General features: G+C 41.7%; 1 protein-coding gene across 1 annotated transcript in view; it reads left to right on the forward strand.

The window, feature by feature from the left end:
- The window catches only part of arhgef39 (Rho guanine nucleotide exchange factor (GEF) 39), a 64,329-nt gene that overhangs the window by 16,276 nt on the left and 25,786 nt on the right, over window positions 1-22,267 (forward strand). The window contains exons 5-7 of the mRNA XM_005460358.4: window positions 2,386-2,504; window positions 11,693-11,763; window positions 19,600-19,728. Of these exons, the coding sequence (XP_005460415.1) occupies window positions 2,386-2,504; window positions 11,693-11,763; window positions 19,600-19,728 (319 nt within the window). The remainder of the gene's footprint in view (window positions 1-2,385; window positions 2,505-11,692; window positions 11,764-19,599; window positions 19,729-22,267) is intronic.

Genomic DNA, 22,267 nt, shown 5'->3' on the forward strand with positions numbered 1-22,267 from the left:
AGTTTCAGCTTCTTGACATGTGACATCCAATTACAAAAGTAATTGGACATTTGAGTCAAAGGCTATTTCATGGGCAGATGTGGGCAATTCCTTTGATATGTCATTATCAATTAAGCAGCTAAAGGGCCTGGATTTGATTTGAGGTGTAATGCTTGTATTTCGAAGATTTTGCTGTGAACAGACAACATGCAGTCAAAGGAGCTCTCCATGCAGGTGAAACAAGCCATCGTTAAGCTGCAAAAACAGGGGAAAAAAACATCAGAGAAATTGCTACAGTCTTAGGAGTGGCAAAATCTTTGGTCCATCCTGAGGAAAAAGAAAGCATTGGTGACCTCAGCAATGCAAAAAGACCTGGATGTCCACAGATGACAACAGTGGTGGATGATCGCAGAATCATGGTGATGAGAAAACCCTTCACACCAGCCAATCGTGAACAACACTCTTGGATCGATATCCAAGTCTACCATAAAGAGAAGACTACTGTTCCACTGAAGGAAAAAGCACTCCAGACCATTATGGCGCCTCCTCCACTGTGGCGTGGAAAACTCCTCAGGTGGGATCTGCTTGTCATGCCAGTAACGTTGGAAACCATCAGGACCATCAAGGTTACATTTGTTCTCATCAGAGAATAAAACTTTCTTCCATCTTTCAGTGTCCCATGTTTGGTGCTCTGTAGCAAAGTCCAAACGGTCAGTTCTGTGGCCTTCAAGGAGACGAGGCCTTTGAAGACGTTTTGTTGTTCTTGAAGCCCTTCAGTCTCAGATGCCGTCTGATGGTTATGGGGCTGCAGTCGGCACCAGTAACGGCCTTAATTTGGGTCAAGCATTGTCCAGTGTCTCGACCGACAGCCAATTGGATCCACCGGTTCAGTGCTGGTGACATTTTTTTGGGTCTTCCACTTGACTTTTTTGTTCCATAACCCTCAGAATGATTTAAGAAACTCCAACTCCAACAACCCGACCATGTTCAACAAGGGAAAGGTTTTTTTTGCCTTTGCCATCAGAGCATCATGACAGTGTGACTACCTGACAGAAAATGACAATGAATCCACATTTTTACACAGATTTGGCCTTTTAAAGGCACGTGGTCCTAAACTGTTAATCAGCTGTAAAACAGCCTGTTTCAGTTTAAGTGTTTTTTTCAATAAATTGCTCAAGAAAATGTTTTGTCTCACTCCCATTTCTTCTTGTTGCATGTTGAAGCTCTACTTAGAACCCTGTTAAGATTCGACCATGCAAAACAGGATTTTTTTGGTCATTTTTAAACTTTTGATCAGGACTGTGTTAATGATTTTGTTTCTCATCTGTTCCTGAGTGTCTTTAGATTGTGACGTGATTGCTTTTTGATAAGTTTTAGCGCACTTTGCATTGTCAGACAGGTTCCATCTAAGTGAGTTCTTGATTTAAGAGGTCTGGCAGTAATCAGGCCTGGGTGTGGCTAGTGAAATTGAACCTAGCTTTCCATAAAATGTGTTTAATCATATCACCACTGCAAGTAAGAATGGGCTCAGAGCTGGTCTCTGACCTAATCCCACTCCTGCCTCGACCTTCTCACTCCTACTGGACATCTTGATACTCTCCTGGTGTCTTCATACACTCCTCCACCCTCACATCTCTGGCACTGAGACTCAGTGAACGCCTTCTGACCTTTTCTATACTCAGGGGTGCACATAAGTGGTCCGCAGGTGTGCATTCGCTGTCAAAATAAAAGACGCGCACCAGATAAGAAGTTGCAGCGCGCGTTTGCGTACATATAAAAGGCACTGTTTTTGTCCGCTAGAGTGGGATTTTCACGGCATATTCTGCACCACATCTCTGTGCGTTCATCATTTGTTTGAAGCCAGCTCACCTCCTGCAATCACTTTTCCGAGAATACGCGCTTTTTTGCAGTTCAGACTCCTTCTGACATTTCTTTGGAGGTGGAGGAACACCAGAGTAATTGCTTAAAGGAGCTTCTTCAACATCTTTAGGAGTTCTAAACAAATGTCTGTCCTCCTCTAGAAAATCTTATGTACGCAAACGCGCGTTGCAACTTCTTATCTGGTGCGCGTCTTTTATTTTGACAGCGAATGCGCACCTGCGGACCACTTATGTGCACCCCTGTCTATACTGCACCATCTGAAAGCAAACATCACATCTGTAGTACTCTTTCTCAGCATGAAAGCATGCTATTACTCGGCGATTGTCATTTCTCTTCTTAACATACCTTCAGCAACCCTTTTCTATATCTTCATTGTATTGCTCATCAATGTTATTCCTCTGTAGTTACTACTGCTCTGCACATCACATTCATGAAAACTGGTCCCAGTACACTTCTTATAAATTGAGAGGCTATGTCTTGTAACTGTCTCTGAATAATCTCCCAGTGTCTTGTGTCCATTTTCAGATGCAGCTTAAGAAAAACAAGGCCTTCAGACGGTTCAAAAAACTGCAGGAATCCCGCCCAGAATTCAACAACCAGAAGCTGGAGGACTTGCTCCAACTCCCCCTACAGCGGATTGATCAGTAAGATTATATATTATTATAATCCTAGTTAGGTTTAAAAAGAAACAAGAATCTAATCTCTAACTTTTTTTATAAACACTGCTGAAAAATGAAAGGAAAACTTTTTAACACCAGAGCAGGGGTAGGGAACTCCAGGCCTGGAGGGCCGGTGTCCTGCAGGTTTTAGATGTGTCCTTGATCCAACACAGCTGATTTAAAAGGCTAAATTAGCTCCTCAACATGTCTTGAAGTTCTCCAGAGGCCTGGTAATGAACTAATCATTTGATTCAGGTGTGGTGACCCAGGGTGAGATCTAAAACCTGCAGGACACCGGCCCTCGAGGACTAACGTTCCCTACGCCTGCACTAGAGTATAATGTAACCTTTTTTTCCCACTAGTTTTGCATCTGGCTTTGTTCAGTGTCACTGCTGTTAGCATGAGCCAGTAAAATACCTTTTCCTTTGGTATCTACTCGGGTCGGCTCGGCAAGGCTCCACTCTGTTTCAGGGTTTTCCATTAGGTGGTACCTGGTATTAGATCCACGTATAGCGCATACTCAGCCCAGGTTCCAAACAATCTGAGACCTAAACCTTACGTTTTGTTGACTTGGGCATTTACAGTGTAGGGCCAGAAAAGTTCTGAAAATATTTATTTGTCACATTGTTCTGTCTAGGGCTGTCGAAATTAACGCGTTAACGCGAATTAATCCATCGTCAAGATTAATCTGATTAAAATTTGAAGCGCAATTAACCCATCTGCAGCGCAGAATGACTCAAAATCCCTGAAATGTCTCTTTCAACGCGTTTTGGGCAGTTTTTCCAAGTAGAGTTACCTTCACACATGCGCAAATAAGCAGTTGATCTGGTAGTGAGAGGCAGCAGAGCCAAACAACTCAATGTGACAGCACATTGGCCCTCTCGATGGGAAATTTGAGTACTAAAAAACCCCAAGATGGAACAGTCGACCGACATAAAGTATTATGCACATTTTGCAGGAAAGAGTTTTCTTTTCACCGAAGCACTCTCAGCTTAAACATTAACGCCGAGTTTACATTAGTCAGGGATGCTGATAACTCTTTGGCGCATCGCCCAGCTTGCGACAAACCAACCAGTTGGGGCCTCAGTAAGTCTACCTCGGACAAATTAACTGACACAATTGCCAAGTGGGCAGGGTTGGGCTGCCATTGACAGCCGGGGTGGCCTGTAAGGCAGGGTTAGGAGAGATGTGTTCACATGTTGGTGCCATACTCTACGCTCTTCTGACAGAAGAAAGTCCTTTGCCCTCCAGATGATGTGAATGCCGCACTATGGATGATAACTACTGCCATTAACAAGACTGACCAGCTGATATACAAAACGGCAGCAGTGATCAGTGAGATGCTTGGCTACAAGTTTTATAAGCCACAAGGAGCAGTACCTTCCATGGAGAAGGAGACTACAGGCCAAGATCAAGGTAGCACGGAGAGAGGTTAGCAAACTATCGGAGCTGCAGAAAGGTCCAACAAAGAATGTGCCGAACAAGTACAGCAGATTGTCCATACCAGAGGCCTTGAAAACTGTCAAGTAACGACTCACAGCCTTGGCCAGCCGCTTGAAGAGGTACACCAGAGAAATCGAAGGCAGGAGAATAAACCAGCTGCTCTGATTTTACAAGAAGGCCTATGACTTGATGCCCTACACCTGGATCCTGGAATGCCTAGAACAGGGGTCTGCAACCTTTTACACCCAAAGAGCCATTTGGACCCGGTTTCCACGCAAAAGAAAACACTGGGAGCCGCAAATACTTTTTGACATCTAAAATGAAGATAACACTGTATATATTGTTTTTTATCTTTGTGCTTTGTGTGAACAACTAAGGTGTGCTGCTTATGAAATCCATGAAGTGCTACAGAGAAAATTAAATTATATTTATGTAATCAACACATTTTGAACTCTTAAAGAAATATAACAAAAGCAAAGACACCCAGCTGAACTAAAATGATCCAGCAAACAAAAACTGTTGTCAGCTGCCACCCTTATCGCCTTTGGGCTGTTGGAGCCTTGACCTGACTCTTAAAAAATAATTGGAAAAAAGCTCTATGCTGCTAAAAGATGAAAAATAGATCTTTGCAAAATTCTGCCTAAATATGTATTTTACCTGGTTAATGCGTGCGGCGGGGCGTGGTTTGCAGCGCCGCTGCAGGGGAGGCGGACGCACCTGAGCGACACCTGCAATCACGCCCCGCTGCCTTTACGTCTGCGCTATCTGCGCTGTTGTGTTGTTGGTGGTGTATGTCAGGCTGTGAGCTGAAAAGCTACAGCCGGCTGTATGCGTACAGCAACCGTGTGTGAAAAGTGCTCAATAAAGAGATTCTCAAAAGCATGCTCATGGAAACATCGTCGGGTCTGCAGTGATTTGTTTACAATGGGACTTCTGCTCCTGAACCTCTGCGCACAGAGTCCGCAAATCGGGGATATATGAAGTCAGTTTACTCACGGTGTTTGTCTTTAACATAGTTCACGGTGGAGAACAGCTGCTGACATAATGTGGATCCGAAAATCCATAATTGGCCTATCTGGGGTTGAAAGTCTCGATAAATGCATGGCGTTTCGGCGGGTACACCGGCTTCCGCGAGTGTGACTCTTATTTTGAGCGATGAAAAAATAATAGAATATAATTTTATTTTTATATTTCAATATCACAATAATCTTCCAATTTAGAACTACGAGTTAAAAAGAACTAACATAAATAAAATACACTTCAGCTAAATACTTCTAATTTATTTGCCCAAACCACGCAGAGCCGCAGTATAAGGACTAAAGAGCCGCATGCGGCTCCGGAGCCGCGGGTTGCCGACCCCTGGCCTAGAACTATACAAGATAAACAGGACCCTAAGAGCCTTCATCAGGAAGGAGGATGTGGCGCACACGGGGTCTATCACACCAGGCAAGACCCCAGATGCAGGCTGTGTAAAGATGCCCCTGAGACAATCCAGCACATAACAGCAGGGCATACATGGAACGCCATAACCAGGTGGCCGGCATAGTGTACAGAAACATCTGTGCTGAGTATGGCCTGGAAGTCCCGAGGTCAAAGTGGGAGACGCCCCCTAGGGTGGTGGAGAATGACGGAGCTAAGATCCTGTGGGACTTCCAGATACAGACAGACAAAATGGTGATGGCTAACCAACCGGACATAGTGGTGGTAGACAAACAGAAAAAGACGGCCGTAGTGATTGATGTAGCGGTTCCCAATGACAGCAACATCAGGAAGAAGGAACATGAGAAGCTGGAGAAGTACCAAGGGCTCAGAGAAGAGCTGGAGAAGATGTGGAGGGTGAAGGTAACGGTGGTCCCAGTGGTAATCAGAGCACTAGGTGAGTGGCTCCTGTCAGACTTGTGTTGATGTGTTGTCTTGATGTTTTAAAGCAAAATCCCCATCCACACGTTTAATGTGTCAGTGGTCTGTCAATGAAGTTCTCTTGGGACTCCAGTGGAGCCTTGTACCCAGACAGCTGACTGATAAAAAGTCACCTTATATGACTAGACTTAAGTTTTAACCTATGTGATACCACCTTAAGTATTTCCAGTTTGTCGAATAATAAACCCCATCTGCTGAAGAAGACCATTAAGTGCAGGTCAAAGATTGGTCAAAGTCTAACCTGGTTAAGTGTTTTCATCTTGCTGTAAAATGAAGTTATAGAATCTGAATAAACAAGCAAATGGATCTGTGATGAATCCCTGAAGGATCTGTTGTTAGAGGAAGAGCAGAAGAATAGAAACACAGTCCACTTCAAATTAAAAAAACACGCACGACAAATTAAATCAATTTCGACCCTCCTCCCCAAATAGACAAAAAACATGTCCTGTCTTTTGTCTTATCTTGTAATAACAAATGCATTACAGGCATTATTAGCAATGGACTCAGTCACTGTTAGTAGGTAGTGGAAATGAAAATGTAATTAAACAAACAGTATAACACCAAAGGAACACTAATGAGCATTATTAGGCACATTTCAAATAATGTAAACCTAACACTCTCGTTTAGCCGTCTTGTCCTGCTCATTAGCAGCAAACCAAAGAAAATATAATGAGACAACAATATAATCCTGACCATTTTCATAGTTCTGATATTCTAATGAAGAATGGAGCTGTAGAAAACATGCAATGGTAAAGAGATATGCTTTCTGCTGTTGTAGCAGGAGTTGCAAATGGCTTTGCTGATGATAATGCAGACTTTTTTCTCACTCTGTTCTCGCAGACATACCCGGGTCATTTGGGCATTTGCACATCAGTAAATAAAGAAGACAAATTAAATTTCTAATTATTTTGCATGCATGCATTAAGGGTTTGAATTTGTAATTAAGAGACAAGAGGTGTCGGCAGACGCCTTTCTGGGTGAGTGGACATAACACAGGCTTATTGGTGATTACTACACTTTAATAGCTTAAAAGAGAAGGAGCGCTGGTAAATATAGAAGTCTAGAGCATATCCATTGTCTAAATTAGAACTATAAGCGACCTATAAACGACTTTGTCTGATCATTCCTTTAAAAGGTAACTAACAGTGATTTATTCAAAGAGTGAAGAACTTTAACTGTGAATATTATGAAACCTTTTCGAACTGTCCTCTCAGTTATTATTAACTATATAATAGTAATAATAATAATAATAATAATAATGAACTGCTATTTCCCATTCAAATCCATTGTTGTCAGCTGAAACACTCCACCTCCTCCTTTCTCGTGACAAAGAAAACTATGCAGAAAAGTATTAGGACATGTTTCCCCAAAGATCTGAGCAGTGGAGACAAATGGCAACAAGTGTGAGCCATCAGTGTACTAACAAAGTCAGTTTCTTTTACTCTGACAGTCCAAATTAGTGGTGTATATCCATTTTTTCTTACTTTGATATTATTCTACTGACATTTAAGTCACCACTGATGACACTAACCCCATGCTACCAAAATATATCATTTTAAGTCTTTTAAAAATATCCTTTCAAGTCTTAGTAATCAGAGGACAAAGAACATAATTGTTATAAGTGACATGCATACAAAATAATTTTATATTTTTCAATTTATAAAATTTTAAGCATTTTTAAAGATGCATTTCTGACATTAAATAATCTGCCACCTGTGTGGCTTGCAATACAGCCCTCACTCTGACAAGCCCAGTACCTGAACTATATGGGCAAAATACAGGACCACCAGCTACAGCTGTGCCATATCATATCATCCACAATGATCCCAGGATAAATTCTTACATAATATCAAAGTGTCATATTCTTGTTAGAGCAACGCTGTGCATTTATGTTCCTTTGTGCATACGAGACAAGTCCAGAAACTAGCAGCTGGTCATGTGCAACCCAAATGTAAGTAAATGACTCTATCCCTGGAGCGCACTGTAAGATAGGAAAAGCAAATGGTGGATGGATTACTGACGTAGTTACATGGTGGAAAAGCAGGATACAGAAAAAGCAAGGTATAACATCTCGGGCAGAAATTATTTTAATTATATGGAAATATCATGCAGGCTCCTACTAAGTTACTTTAGTTGATTAAGTGTTAAGTTACGTTATGTCATTAATGGACATAATCTGGACACCATGTGGTTTGGGGGTAACCCCCGAGCCAGATGGTGGACACGAGAGGTGAAGGGAGCCACCAGGCTGAAGAAGAACTCCTGTCGGGCTTGATTAACCTGTGGGACTTCTGACGCAGCTGATAGGTACCGACAGGCAAAGTGGAACGTGGCTCGGGCAATGGCTGAAGCAAAAACTTCAGCCAGTTTGGAGTTTGGAGAGGCCATGGAAAAAGACTTGCGGACTGCCTTTAAGAGATTCTCCCACACTGTCAGGCAACTCAGGAGGGCAAAGCAGTGCTTTTTGTGTATAGTGCGGGTGGAGCGCGGCTGACTTCAACTGAGAACATTATCGGGTGGTGGAAGGAATACTTCAAAGACCTCCTTAATCCCACTAGCATGTGTTCTATGGAGGAGGCAGAGTCTGGGGACGAGGGGGACAACTCGTCTATCTTGAGGAGTGAGGTCACTGAGGAAGTTAAACAAATCCTTGATGACAGGGTCACTGGGGTAGAAGGTGTTCCTGAGTTCTCTTTCCCTCCCACCTTTCTCGACATGGGGTCATGCTGAGGTACTTGGTGCGCAGAGGTTCCCAACTTTCTGCAGAGTCGATAGCTACAAACCTCCAGGCTTCATGTGGCGTTCAGATTACCTCAAAAACAGTGTGTAGAGAGCTTCTGTCTGATATTACCCAGCACAATTCAAAGCGTTAGATGCAGTGGTGTAAAGCATGGCGCCACTGGACTCTAGAGCAGTGGAGATTTGTTCTCTGGATTGATGAATCACGCTTCTCCATCTGGTTATCTGATAGACGAGTCTGGGTTTGGCAGTTGTAAGGAAAATGCTACTTTTCTAACTGCATTGTGCCAAGTGTAACGTTTAGGGGAAGGGGGATTATGGTGTTTAGTTGGGCTTTGCCCCTTAGTTCCAGTGAAAGGAACTCTTAATGCTTCAGCATACCAAGAAGTATTGAACAATTTCACCCTCTCAACTTTGTGGGAACAGTTTGGGGGATGGCCCCTTTCTGATCCAACATGACTGCATAACAGTGTACAAAGCAAGGTGTGGGCTGCACAAAGTCCTAACCTCACCCCATTTAGAAAACCTCTGGGGTGAATTAGAGTACAGACTGTGTGCCAGGCCTACTTGTCCAACACCAGTGTCTGACCTCACAAATGCTCTTCCAGAAGGAGTTTTAAAAAATTCCCATGAACACATCCCTGTACTTTGTGGAAAGCCTTCCCAGAAGAGTCGAAGCCCTCTACACTGGACTTCCATGTTTGTTTTCATGTTTCAGTAAATTCCTGAACCCAGTTTTTCAAGCAAAATACTAAGAAATGAGGGACGGTGCTATAGTTTTTCACAGTGCTGTGTTTTTCACATACTACTTGTACTGTTACACTGCATCGTTGGTGCTCTGTAACATCCCTTATTAAACTTATTCCACCAAATGGACCAGAAGCAATGATTTGCAGGCTGCTAGCATTACAACTTGCCTCATTCACTGGCACCACTTTGTCTCTATAACAAGCCCAGACTAAAAAAAAGGGAAGACTGCAAAGGCAGAGACGAGCACAGTGGAAATCAATGTCAGCTGTCAATGCACTTCAAGGTCACATCGTCCTAGTAAGAAGGAGCATGGATTTCTTAGGAAAGGACGCTCTTCACAACTGTTATCTTAGACAGAGGCTTAAAGTTGATAGAATCTCTATAAATTTGTGTGGAATTGAATCTGAACATATTTAAACTGAATTTGAACGTTTGTTTTTATTTTGCTTTTGCTATTTTAAATTTAATCAAGTTTAAATAACTCAAAAACCATTCTTTTTTTAAATATACATAAAACCCAAATTAAAATTGTTTAAGAGATACTTTTACTACTTTATATTGCTGGTGATTTTCCTTTGATTCTGAATAATATAATCTTTGGCCAATCAGGGAAAAAAACCCTAAGCATGTGGCTTATTATTACACACACAATTTGTTGTTGAATAATTATAATTTTTGTTGTTGTGGAATAATGTCCTGTGTCAGGTTAGCTTTTTGAAAAAAATACAACACTCTTAAGTGGTGTACTGGAATTGCACTGGGGTCTCCTATGGTCAGGCCACCTACAGTGGAAAGTTGACAGTATTTAAAATATGTGCATTCACCTTTCAATATTATCTGGGAGTAAACAAAATACAGCTGACAGCAAAACTCTGACCTGCACTCACATTTTCTCTAAAGTGAGCCAGATATCACCAGTCTTTATAAATACAAATAAGCATCTTGGAATTATTCCGGATTAGCGTCGTGCCATATCATAACCTTCTTTATAATACTGTTAAAAATGTTTAGGTAATTCAGAAAGTGTCATGTCATCCTGTTAGTGATATAGTGATGACTTACATTAGTTGAGACCAGGCATGTCTAACAGCCCGTCAGTCTCGATGATGATTTACTACCTAAAAAGTGAGCAGCTTTAACAACCTGCAACAAAGCAAAATACTGTTTTGTAGAAAACACAAAATAATTCAATCGTTTCTCTCTTTTCTCTACATTGTAAGGTTTTTACCTTTTAATGTAAAGGGCCTTGAGGCAACTGTTGTTATGATTTGGTGTTTTAACCTCCTGAGGACTAAAGATAAAAAGTTTCTTTCAGTTTACCTTTTTTTTTCCACTACAGAGGACATAATGAATAGGCTGGATCGTATGTGCTCCTGTGTGTGAGGAGAAACTAGGGGTGGCTTTTATAGCCTCAAAATTATTTCACAATATTAAAAAAATTGCATTGCTTATATTTATGACAACATAGAAAAATACTGAACATGGTATCTGTGACTGTAGCTTGCATGCACTGACATTTATTACTGCAACCAAAATAAGTAAAGTTTATTTATTAAGCGCTCTTAATTCTCTATAGGTTCCTTTTGTTCATGTGTGTCTTTTATCTGTTTATTTATTCATAGTGTAATAACTGAAATAGCACTAAGTGTAGTGTGGCAATGTCTAAGCTGATAGGCAGGAGAAAATATAATAAAAGGAGGGCAGCATGGTGGTTATTATATACATGTATATGTATGTGTGTATGTACATGTATAAAATATAATCTTTCTGTACAAAACATAAATATTAAATGTTTGTGACAGCAATTAATAAAATTAAAGTTGCAGTGTAAACTGTGTAACAGCATCCACTTATTGTTCCAGGTTTTATTCACACATACAGAAAATGTCATTTAATTGTTTGTTGGGGGCTTTAATTCAAAGATCATTTCTAATTTGCACCTGGAGTAAAAGTCAGTATTTATAGTTTGTATTTCATTTGTTCACTATGAGGAGGATACGATCAAACCAGTTCAGCTCTCCATCTCATCAAGGTACTGCTGGATCTGTCTGTCGTCATCTCGGGCAAAAATACTTCAAAGTAAAACTTGATCTTTCCATCTGAATTAGTCGGGACAGTTTGCACATTTCTTTGGCTCGTTAGGCTTTTCTGAGATGCATTTTAAATGACACTGCTGCTGTTTGAATGTAACCAGTCCACAATTACAGAACCAAGAGTCTCCTGTTCAACAGAGGCTCTAGCTCTGAGAATGGGGGAAACTACGTGACCATTTCTTTTGTCAGGTAATATCGTGACCTTATTTCTTTTCTCTCTTCTCACAGGTATAAACATTTCCTGGAGGATCTGACAGCCAACATCAGTGTAGACCATCCAGAATATGAACAGCTTTCAAGTAAGTGTCTTTGCTGCTGTCTGTAGTAATGTTGTTCCATGTTTAGTGAAACATCTACAGGTTGACTGTGATTTTTGTTGTAGAACGATGTGTACAAGCTGTAGAGGTTAATATTCCTGAAAAATGTCTTTCTGTTTCACAGTGTTAGTTTGTCAAAAACAGTCCAAAAAGCTCTCACTGCGATTCTTTTTACATGCGACGAAGCACTTTCTAGAATGTAAATCTAGTTTCCCATCATCAGGAAAACAGACTGAGGAGAAAAACCCGAAACAAAACAACCTGTAAAAACCTTCATCATAGCAGACTGGCTTGTATTCAAAGACAGCCCTCATTATTTTTATCTGAGGAAAAAATAAGAGTAGTGTTTAGCTTTCATTCCTCATTTGTGTTTTTTTTGTCGTAGCGCTCGACTAGAAGAGAAATAAAAGCAAGGCAAGTTCTAGTTTGATGTGGATTTTGACTTAATTAATTGGGAACGGATCAGAGGATATTAAGGGGCGAGCTTTATTAATAAATAAAATCTTCAACATCAACACGAATCTCGATAATGACTATTTTCAATCGTCAAATAAACAGCAAATCTGACTCAAGTGCGAATATACACAAAGAATTATTTATGTGTATCAATTAAAATCTCATTGCTGGTGTGCTGCCTTTGCTTACAAATTAAAACAGCCTCTGACTCTAAGATGAGGGAACATATCTAACTATACCCCACCATGACTTTTTCCTCTTCTCATTAGAGATCTGTTTTTAAACTGCTGCTTTTTACTGTGTGTGTGTGTGTGTGTGTGTGTGTGTGTGTGTGTCAGCCTGCCTGGATTGTAAAGGGAATTGTTTAAAAAAAGAATCTCAGATAAATTGTGTTGTATGAATTTAAGCAAACTAACAAATATCACACGAGGCTTTGTTGTTCATTTGTTACTTTTTTCCTCGCTTGGCGTTCAGTATGGTTGCCTTAAAGTGATGCTCCAGTGTGTGACTCTATAGTAACCAAGTCTGACCTGACTAGCAGCAACTCTCCAATCCTCATGTTGTGGTCAAACACTATCTAAAGAGAACATAAGTAGAATAAAGAGCTGTGAGGAGCGTGGATGTCTTTAGTGTGTCTAATTCATGTATTATTAATGCATCATCCAGAGCTCAGCATAAGAACATGCTAATTAGTAGGTGTTGTTATTCTAAAGCAGGAAATGAAAAACATTCCAAACATGCACAACAAAGAGAAAAAGTCTACGAGGATGCCTTGTTTGGTTTATACTTTAATTGTTGTGAAGTTAAGCGAGCCAATTAGGCTGTGATTATTTCAGTGTAGACAAGTTGCCCTGAGGATCAGGTTCATCTGCTGAGTTTCAGCGTTCATAACGAAAGCAGGAAAGTTGAGCTTGAAATAAAAATCCATCTGTTTGTTGTTATTTTGGACATGCTAATGATGTGGTTCTACATGTTTACAGCAATTATTATGGCTGGCACACAGTAATTGGATGCTTCTGTCTGTTTTGATGATTTGCTTATTTGTTCTGGGGCAAATATTTTAAAGCTTTGCACAAGAAAGTAAAGCAAGTTTTTTGTAAGAGAGTTCTTTACATGCAAATCAGTTTGGGATGATACACTCATCCTAGTCATGGACATAACTAAGGTTTAGACATGAGGTCCAGTGAGGTCAAGGTTTTTTCTTTCAATATATCATATTTAAGGTGTATTGCTGTGTTTTAATAAAAAAAAGAAATGGTGACGCTTATGAAAATAGAACAGCCGTTTAATGTTATTGTACACATACAACACAACTGTAGGCGCACCAACGATATTCCCTGCACAAGTGTAGATAGTAACACAACAGGTTTAAATAACAGACAAGAGGAAGGCACACACAGGAGAGATGTTTGAAGGGGCAGGTTCAAAGTTGAAAAAGTGCACGTAGAACCAGGCTGTGCTCTTTTTAATCCAGCTGTGTGACAGATCCACTGCCTCACACAGCTGCTACTGTCACATTTCCTCCTCCTGTCCTTACAGGGCGTGTCTGGACAATGTTATATCCTGACTAATCTTTTAAAAACTTCTATACACATAAAACATGCACATGCTCTTTGTGAGCTCGTTCCCGGCTCGTAACCAGCGCGCTCTGCCATCAAGGATGATCATTGGTCAATGGTAATCATGTGACTGCAGGGCTCGCAAAATTTCAAAATCCCTGGTAGCCCTTCGGGCAGGCACTCCTCAGTTTTTGGTAGCCCAAAATAAATTTAAGTAGCCCGAATAAAAAAGAGAGCAATTTTTTAATGTTTGGTTTCCTTTACAATATTATACATTAATGTATAATATTGTAACGGAAACAAAAATTAATCAGAAAATTGTTAAAATACAAATCACAACAACTGTATAAAAATTACAATCATCAACTCAAATACTTGTTTCTAATTGAACAGAAATTTCTATGAACTTGTAAGAACTGTGTAGAACATGAATCAGTCTGTGTCAGATCCTCAATCTGAAATTTCCACTGAAGTCAAGGGTAAGAGGTAAGTGGAACCAAGATCGAGGCCATTTGCTTTTTGAAGTTTAAGATAAGATAAGATAAGATGGCCTTTATTAGTCCCACAGGTGGGAAATTTGTTTTGTTACAGCAAAAGTGCAAAGTTATGTAGCAGAAATTAGAAAACACTTGAATGCAATAAAATAAAATAAAATAAAATACTATGTACAATAGAATAAAATAGAATAGAATAATATATACAATAGAATAAAATAGAAATACAAATACTATATACAACTGAGTAGGAAAATACAAAAACACAACTTCGTCAGAAGAAGAATTGCACATATAGCAGTCTTATTGCACATGTGTGGGTTTGTGTGTTTGATCAGCTGCAAAAGTCTTTATTGTAGAGTCTGACAGCAGTGGGGAGGAAAGACCTGCGAAATCTCTCCGTCCCACACCGTGGGTGCCGCAGTCTCCCACTGAAGGAGCTGCTCAGTGCCTTCACAGTCTCATGCATGGGGTGGGAGATGTTGTCCATCAGGGATGACAGCTTAGCCACCATTCTCCTGTCACTCACCACCTCCACTGGGTCCAGAGGGCCTCCCAGAACAGAGCTGGCCCTGCGGATCAGCCTGTTCAGTCTCTTCCTGTCCCCAGCAGAGATGCTGCCACCCCAGCAGACCACACCGTAAAAGATGGTTGAGGCCACCACAGAGTCATAGAAGGTCTTCAGGAGTGGGCCCTCCACTCCAAACGACCTGAGTCTCCGCAGCAGGTACAGCCTGCTCTGCCCTTTCCTGTAGAGGGCGTCTGAGTTATGAGTCCAGTCCAGTTTGTTGTTCAGATGAACACCAAGGTACCTGTTTGCAAAGACTGCTAAATTTGGCCAATGGTAGTTCACTCTTTGCAACATAGTACGCTTTTGAAAGATTTTTCAGGACTTCTGCTTGTGCTTGGTTTATTTTTAGTATGTTTTTTGCAATTGCTGTTTGTTCTGGGAAAGATATTGCAGACTGAGCAATAATGCATTTCTTGCGTTTCTCATGGGTTCTGATGGGGTCTTTCTTAAAATTACTGGTCCCAGTAACAAAGGCGCTTGGCGACTCAGATATCGAGGGAAACTCATGACACACCCGGCAGAACATCATGTTATTTAGCTCGTCATATTTCAGCCACATAAATTCTTTTGTCCATGAAACCAAAAAAGCTGAGCTTTCTTTTTGCCTCAGTCTGATTTGTCATAACTTTTCCGTTTTGTGGTCGGCTTTTCATTGGCTGCCCCTTCTTCACCCTGACCTGTCTTATTTGGCTCAGCAGAACTAAAATACCGGCGTAAATCCTGCTTTTACACACGTACTTACATAACGGTCAGCGATTCTCTGCGCAATCAACCTCTCACATGTTTAAGCTTGCTGTGGGAGATTTCACTTGTCACGTTTGAATAGTAAGCTAATGAGTGATAAGACGATGTTAGAGGAAATGGTGAGCAATTAATCATCACTCACCAATCAGTGCTGCCGCTCTCTACACACCATTCGCGCGATCGCAAAGTGAAAGTGAAAAACAAGCGCAAATTCAAACGCGATTTCAATATGTCACATATTGACAGAGGCTCATCGATGCCAATGACACAATTACTCAGCTACATTTCTGAAAGAATGCAAAAGCATTGACACATATTTTTCCTTCCTATGATAGCCCGACGGGCAGGGCTGAGAAGACTTTGGTAGCCCGACTGGAAAAATCGCTAGCCCCGGGACGTCGGGCTAGCGATTTTGCGAGCCCTGGACTGATGCAAGCCAGATCCTTTTATTACGCAAAATTGGGACTAATAGTTAAATGTTATTGTTGAGGGCCACGGGCAGGACTCCACACGCCACATACATTTAAAACGAAAAAAGAAAAGAAAAGCGTGCTTGGGGCACCCAAGAGGAAAGGGTCAGTGACGTCCCGGTCACATCAAGTTCAGTTTTTTCAAAGAAAACTTGATGAATACTGTCAAAAGCAAAGCTCATTATAAAGTCTCCAAAAACAGCACAAATAAGCAGAGCACTTAATGCACCTGACATCATCTAAATCTGCATGCAGAATAACCCAGCACAAAAACCCAAACAGAGAGCACCTCATACTCGTACTGCAGCTTTAGATATGGTGTCAGCTATGCTCAGTGCAAAATTAATGGCTGTCCCTGTGTCCAGAGACAGAGGGACATGATATATGTGATATTTCAAGTGAAGAACATTGCTACAATGAAAGACAAATGTTTTGTTTCACCCATGGACAAAGCTACTGACTGCAATAAAGACTGCTTATGTTTATTCTTATGTTTGCTTTGCTTAGAAATGGCACTTTCCTTGAGGTGAGGATGCTCTCTATCAGGCCTCTGTAGGCCTGGGTGAGAGGGCGATGGTTCAGGCCGACTTTCCTGAGCAGCCTAACGAAGTTAAGAGTCCAGCTCAGGTCTGGTGAACCTGAGGATGAGGTCATTCTCCTCTCCATAGACAAGTTTTTTTTTTTTTGCCATGGTCCTGAACCCTGGTCCCAAACCTGATGTAGAAGGTGTTAGGGCTGTTTGGGAGGGGGACATCTCAGGTGTCTGTTGTAGTTGTGGTTCTCCTGTAGTTTGTGACAGATTTGATTCCCAGACTAGACTTTTCCACCTTCAGTCCAGGTGTAAACAGACCTGACTGTGATGGGCTTTGTCTTGAGCCTTTTGTCGTAAACTGGTTTGAGGCGGATCACTAGGTGATCAGACTTTCCAAAGTGGCTTTGGTTCAGTTGAAAAGGTATTTCTGATGTTGCTGGATCAGTGGTCCAGTGTTTATTTCTCCTGGTGGGGAAGGCCACAAACTGATGCGGTTTGGGCTTTTTTTTCCTGAGATTGCTGTGGTTAAAATCTCCCAGAATGATAACAGCGCGATCAGGATGTGTTTTCATATTCATTAATCATGTCATGTAGCTCCTTTAATGCAGCCTCCTCCTCAGTGGAGGGGGGTATGTACACAACACTCACAATGAGGCATTGCAGCTCTCTGGGCAGGTACAATGATGTTAGCTTCAGGGTCAAATACCACACGTTAGAAATTATCTTACAGTCAGTACACCATGATTGTTTGACGAGGGCAGCTGTTCCTCCACCGGGAGTCTTACTGCTATCCGCAGCACATCGGTCCTTCCTGAAGACTGTGTCTGGTGTTATTGCCTCATCGGGTGGCCTTTCTCCCAGCCAGGTTTCACAGAAACACAGTATGGAGCAATCCTGAATCTCCTTCTGTGTAGAAATACAGGCCTGGAGCTCGTCCATTTTATTCTCCAGGGACTGAACAGTATGACCGGGAGGGCTAGCCTTACGTTGCTAACCAAGGGGCGGAGCTTCTGGTCAGCTGCTCCCTGACTGCCTCGCCTCTGCTTCGACCTGTTCCTAGGAGCGCTCCCTGTCAGGGGCCAGCCTAGCGTTGAGTCAGCATAGTCTGCTAGCTCAGGGTAGGATTCCAGCGAGGACGGGTCGAAAAGTCCGACGTGGCTGCGCTCTCTCAGTTGTAGTAAGGTCGTCCGATCATAGCGAACTTTTGTATAGTGTGTCTTAACTCAATAAAAAAGAAGTAACTTGACTCGGAGAGCTCCACAATGTGGCCCTGTGGGGGGGGGGGCACCTCTTTGGTTAATCTATCAAGAAAAACGGCTCACGTCCCCGCTTCCTCCGATGAGCCTCCGAAGCAAAAACGGGCTGACCGCCTAGAGTGGAGGTATACCGGGTGCCGCGCTGAAGCGGTGGTGGAAAAAAAACGTTTCGTTGATAACACTATGAAGGTACTATATAAATAAAGCTGAACTGAAGTGAAGTGAACTGGGTTGCTAGGAGAGCGGTACTTGTCTGACTGGATTGTGCCAAGTGTAAAGTTTGGTGGAGAGGTTGTTATGGTTTGGATTTGTGTTTTAGGATCTGGACTTGGCCGCTTAGTTCCAGTAAAAGGATGTTTGTGTGCTTCAGCATACAAAGGCATTCTTTGTGTATGTGGGTCAGTTCACGGGCCCCTAGGGATGGGAATCGAGAACCAGTCCTTGTAGAGAACCAGTTCTCAGTAGTTCAATTCCCTGGAATTGTTAGCCTGTTTGCCCAGTGATCCTGCTTATTGATTCCACTTGCACTACTATCAGCTGATTTCAGTTTGTGTGCCAGAGCAGTAAAATAGTCGTGCAGTCTAGAGCCTGGACGTGGACATGCTTTTATTTTCATTGCAGAAATAGATAAGAGCGCGATGTTACATTGGAAGCTGCATCAGAATAGAAACAACTGCATTATACTGCTAGCAGAACTTTGGCTTGTTGCAAGTATCTGCACAGACAGCCTCCTAACACTAAGCTAGCCAAGAATGTTAAAGCTGAGTGCTGAACGGGGCCCAGCAGCCACAGCCTGAACTTCCACAGGTAACAAAAGCAGTGATGAGCCTCCATCTCTACCATCTCATATTTTACCAACAACTGTGGCAATTCTAATAAAATCTACTCATGCAAATTCTGAAGTCTGGACTGTCAAAATGAAAGTAAACATTGCTTTATGAACTTATAGTGTTAAATTTGAACATGTTGTCTATAGATGTTTTGCAGTATGCAAGTCAGGTGTTCTGACTGGGAAATACTTACATTTCTATAGGTGTATTATATATGTGTATTGTTACCAGTATGCCAACTCTTATGTTTTAAAGTGTTACAGTACAGAACATAGTCGTTAATAGTCACAAACTCTTGGATCTGTACATTTCTGACAAAATTCATATTCGAACAGGCTCACACAAAATGACAGGTTCAGTATGAGTTCACTTTTACTCATTATTTTCCATGAGGCACTCCACAAATCACCGTACTTCATCATATTATTATTATAATTCTTATTGTGATCAAAATGGTGTGATCAACATCTTGATTTCTTGCATCACCTAAAGTAACTGTTCTCTGGAGGCTTGGAAGGTAGTTTGGTGGCATCAGGACACACGTTCATTTAGCCAAAGTCAAAGTCGCTCTGCTGTTCTCACCTGCCACTAAGACCTCCATCTAATAGTAATATTTTTCTGTTTCTGTCCCACAAATATTAAAACACTGTAATAAAAACATTGTGCTGCAGTCATTTTCACACTAATAGCATTTATTCATTACTGTTCTATACAACCATCATTTTAATATTTGTAAATATACCAATGAATGTTTTTGCTGTTCTTAGTCAGTCTTTAGATTTATATTTTCCAGACCATGACACATGCTCTACAAAATAATACATTGTGACTTTGTTTTTACTTTTTTTACCCAGACATATTATATTATATAAAGCAGTTGCACTGAAAAAACTGTTTGTGTTTTAGGAGCAATGACTGCCGTGTGTGAGGTGTCCCAGCGTATTGACGACAATACCCGGCGCCATGAGAACCACTTGGAGCTTTGCCGTGTGCAGAAACTGCTGAAAGGGCGAAAGATGAAGGTGTTGGCTCCAGGTTAGATCCTCTCATTAAATATTCTTTTGATCTCCTTCAAGAACTACCTCTATACATCTTCTCTGTTCCTGCATCTATTGCATGCATGCATCTATGCCTTCTGGGACACACCGGGGGAGAAAGGAAAACCAGACCAGCACACATAAACTAAAGGGGAAGTGAGGTTATTAAGAAGAAACTCATCCATATTGTTCAAAATTCATAAATAGTAGAGCATTATTTAGAAGTACACTATATTGGCAGAAGTGTGCAACAAGTCCAATCGTGAGATTTCCTCATTACTAAATATTCCACAGCTGTTAGTGGAAGTGACTGGGAAAGACGACAACTCGTCCACAAAGTGGTAGGCCGTGTAAAATCACAGCGTGGCGTCAGAGAATGCTGCGGCACATTGAGTAGAGGTCACTACGTTTCAATAAAGTCAGCCACTACAGACCTCCAAACTCCATGTGACCTCTTGGTTTCCATGGCCAAGCAGCTGCTTCCAAGCCTTCACTAACTACAATGCAAAGCGTCGGGTGTGGTGGCACGCCGCCATTAGAAGTGGAAGTGGAGATGTGGTCTCTGTAACGATGTTTCTTTGCCCAGCGATCCGATGGATGAGTCTTGGTTTAGCAGTTGTCAGGAGAATGGTACTGCCTGCACTGTGCCCAGGTTGATGGAGGTGGGATTTTAGTCTGAGGCCCCTTAGTTCCAGTGACAGGAACTCGTAATGCTGGAGCCAAGACATTTTGGACCATTTCATGCTCCCAACTTTGTGGGAACAATTTGAGGATGGCCTCTTCCTGAGCTTGGTGTGGAAGATCTTGACCAGCCGGAGTCCTTACCCACAGCCTTCTTGTCTCACATCAGTGTTTGACCTCACAAGTGCTTCTGGAATAATGGTCAACCTTCGTGGATCGCCTTCACAGAAGAGTTGAAGCTGTGGGCTGACATATCAAACTCTATGGATTAAAGCTCGAGATATCATTTATGATGAGCAAATAATCAGTATAGTGTACGTTACACATCATATTAATAATAATTAGTGAATCATCAGGTTTTTTTTTACCTGTATCTGTATTATGTCCTGTTCTTTTATTTCCCCACGGCCTCTCTGCTTTTCAACCAGTGGTCCTGTTCTTCCAGCCACTCCACGCCCTTTTTGTCCTGGATGTTGCTCTGCTCGCCCTGCCACTGTCCCCCACGACCAGTCAGAACTCATCTCGTGGACCCAAAGTTAAAAAGGAAGCCAAAATGTGTTCTCTGTGGGAGTGTGTGCTGGATTTGAGGAAATACATGTATGCATGATGTCCTGAGTCTGTGTTTGTGTGCTTGGATATGAAGGCGTGTTTTCTGTGTGTATGTGTGGCTGTTTGTGTTGTATAGGCTGGAAGTGAAGGCTGAATAGCAGCTCTTCTTTCTAATGCCGATGTGGGCATTAGTTTCAAAAGCTTTCTCTCATCCAAGTTCTCAGGCCCTCAAAACTCTGCTGTCAGCTTCCTTTCCAGCCAATAAAGCTCTGGTCCCACCAGGCAGACTTCAGAGCTGCAGGAGTACCACCTCACCCCGCAACCCCACACCGACTCATTCTCCTTCCTCCCCACCAATGCCACCTCTAATGTGGGTAAAAGAAAAGCTGCCTTTGACAGATGAGAAGCATTGGAGCCCCTCAAACATATTAAGTAGCTCTGTAGGAGATGAGGGGGGGTGTTTGTGCGCCACAAAGCCTGAATCAATGGGACATCAGTGCAGCAGGCAGCCAGCCTCTTTCCCTGGGAGGCCACGGTTTTATGTCTGCCTGTCTGTTCCTTTATTTTAAAACAAAGATGTCTCACATTTTATATCATGTTTCACATGGATTCGCCTCTTGTATCCTTTATGTCATTGATAGTTTCACACAATTTTCCTTATGCATCATCTATCATTTCGCAGTCTGTTTTTTCTAATTACATTATGATTAATACAAGCTTCAATAAATAGAAAGTAGAAATACAAATGTTTTTTGAGTAGTTAGTGCAAAAATCCAAAATTTCAAAACTTTTATATTGAGTTCAATATAACAGCTATTACATTATATTATACACAGATATTATAACAAGAAGAGGATTTTTGAATCTCTGTCGAGGATTAGTTAAACTCAATGGGGAGTCAAGTCAAAGTTGAGTCATTTAGGTGAAAAACAGTGAACGCTCATCTCTGAACCAAGGAGAAGGCTAGATTACATATTCTAACGTCTTACGATGCTGCAGCCATCCCCCCGCTCTCTGTGAACGGGACTCGTGGCCGTTGATCGTAGCAATGACATTTTGCATATTAATGATCATGAAACTGACCTCATGGCTCATTGTTGGTCAGTGTTTTAGGCATGCAGATATACCGTGTAAAAGGTTAAGACAAACTGCGTCAGCTGAGACTGACGAAGTCACTTAAGAGAGTGATGAAGTATTTCTAGCACAGAAAACGCTGTCCATGTATGAATGTGAGCACGAGTGGGTGTCTGTCTCCGTGCTGGACACTTCTCCTCTGTCAGAGGATACGTGAAAGAAAATGAGTGTGT

The sequence above is a fragment of the Oreochromis niloticus genome, linkage group LG17 (genome assembly GCF_001858045.2).
Source record: "Oreochromis niloticus isolate F11D_XX linkage group LG17, O_niloticus_UMD_NMBU, whole genome shotgun sequence".
Classification (NCBI taxonomy): Eukaryota; Metazoa; Chordata; class Actinopteri; order Cichliformes; family Cichlidae; genus Oreochromis; species Oreochromis niloticus.